Source organism: Elephantulus edwardii, unplaced genomic scaffold (assembly GCF_000299155.1).
Source record: "Elephantulus edwardii isolate Elephantulus edwardi_28Jun2011 unplaced genomic scaffold, EleEdw1.0 scaffold00194, whole genome shotgun sequence".
NCBI lineage: Eukaryota > Metazoa > Chordata > Mammalia > Macroscelidea > Macroscelididae > Elephantulus > Elephantulus edwardii.
This window is the reverse complement of record NW_006399944.1, coordinates 4,247,131-4,248,029: the sequence shown is the minus strand read 5'-3', so window position 1 is coordinate 4,248,029 and position 899 is coordinate 4,247,131. Positions and strand designations below refer to the sequence as shown.

The 899-nt window shown below is 54.4% G+C and overlaps 1 protein-coding gene across 1 annotated transcript in view; it reads right to left on the bottom strand.

Annotated features, from left to right (window-relative positions):
• Positions 1-269: 269 nt before the first annotated feature.
• The window catches only part of LOC102855842 (NADH dehydrogenase [ubiquinone] iron-sulfur protein 8, mitochondrial-like), an 8,513-nt gene continuing 7,883 nt past the window's right edge, over positions 270-899 (bottom strand). Inside the window, exon 3 of the mRNA XM_006896971.1 lies at positions 270-869. Within this exon, the coding sequence (XP_006897033.1) occupies positions 270-869 (600 nt within the window). The remainder of the gene's footprint in view (positions 870-899) is intronic.

The following is an 899-nucleotide window of genomic DNA, read 5'->3' as shown; positions in this document are numbered from 1 at the left end:
AAATATTAAACAAAATGGATGACTCTGGAGGACATTATGCTGAGTGAAATATCTCAGTTGCAAAAAAAGACAAATACAGCATAATGCCACTGTTATAAAAGAGGACTGACATAGGGGTTAGGAGAGACTGAGAAAGTTGGGATAAATAATGTATATTGAGTTGAAACAGATGAGGGAAAGAAATGTTTAAAAGGGATACATGATTAGATATTGGGGGGGGTGGAGTTAGAGCGCATTTATTCGGTCAGCAGGCTGCGCTGGGAGGCGCGTCACTGGTACAGGTAGTCGGCCTGGATGTTGGCGGCGATCTCGGCCTCCCACTTGTCCCCGTTGCTGAGTAGCTTCTCCTTGTTGTACAGCAGCTCTTCGTGCGACTCCGTGGAGAACTCGAAGTTGGGGCCCTCCACAACGGCGTCCACAGGGCAGACCTCCTGACAAAAGCCGCAGTAGATGCACTTGGTCATGTCGATGTTGTAGCGGGTGGTCTGGCGGCTGCCATCTGCCCGTGGCTCTGCCTCAATGGTGATGGCCTGGGCCGGGCAGATGGCCTCGCAGAGCTTGCAGACAATGCAGCGCTCCTCCCCCGAGGGGTACCGGCAAAGTGCGTGCTCCCCGTGGAAGCGTGGGCTCAGCGGGCCCTTCTCAAATGGGTAGTTGATGGTGGCCGGCTCCCGGAACAAGTAGCTCAGGGTCATGCCCAGGCCTCGAATCAGCTCTGTCCACAGCAAGGTCTGTGCTGCCCGGTCAGTCACCGACTTCATGTCCATCTGGGGCTCCTGCATGTTCACGTACTTGTATGTGGCCACTGCTGGGCTGCTGTGCAGGCTCCGGCCGCAGAGATGTCCGTGGAGCGCTGCTGCCCCTTCCCACTAGCTGATTAGATATTATTGTTATGACAG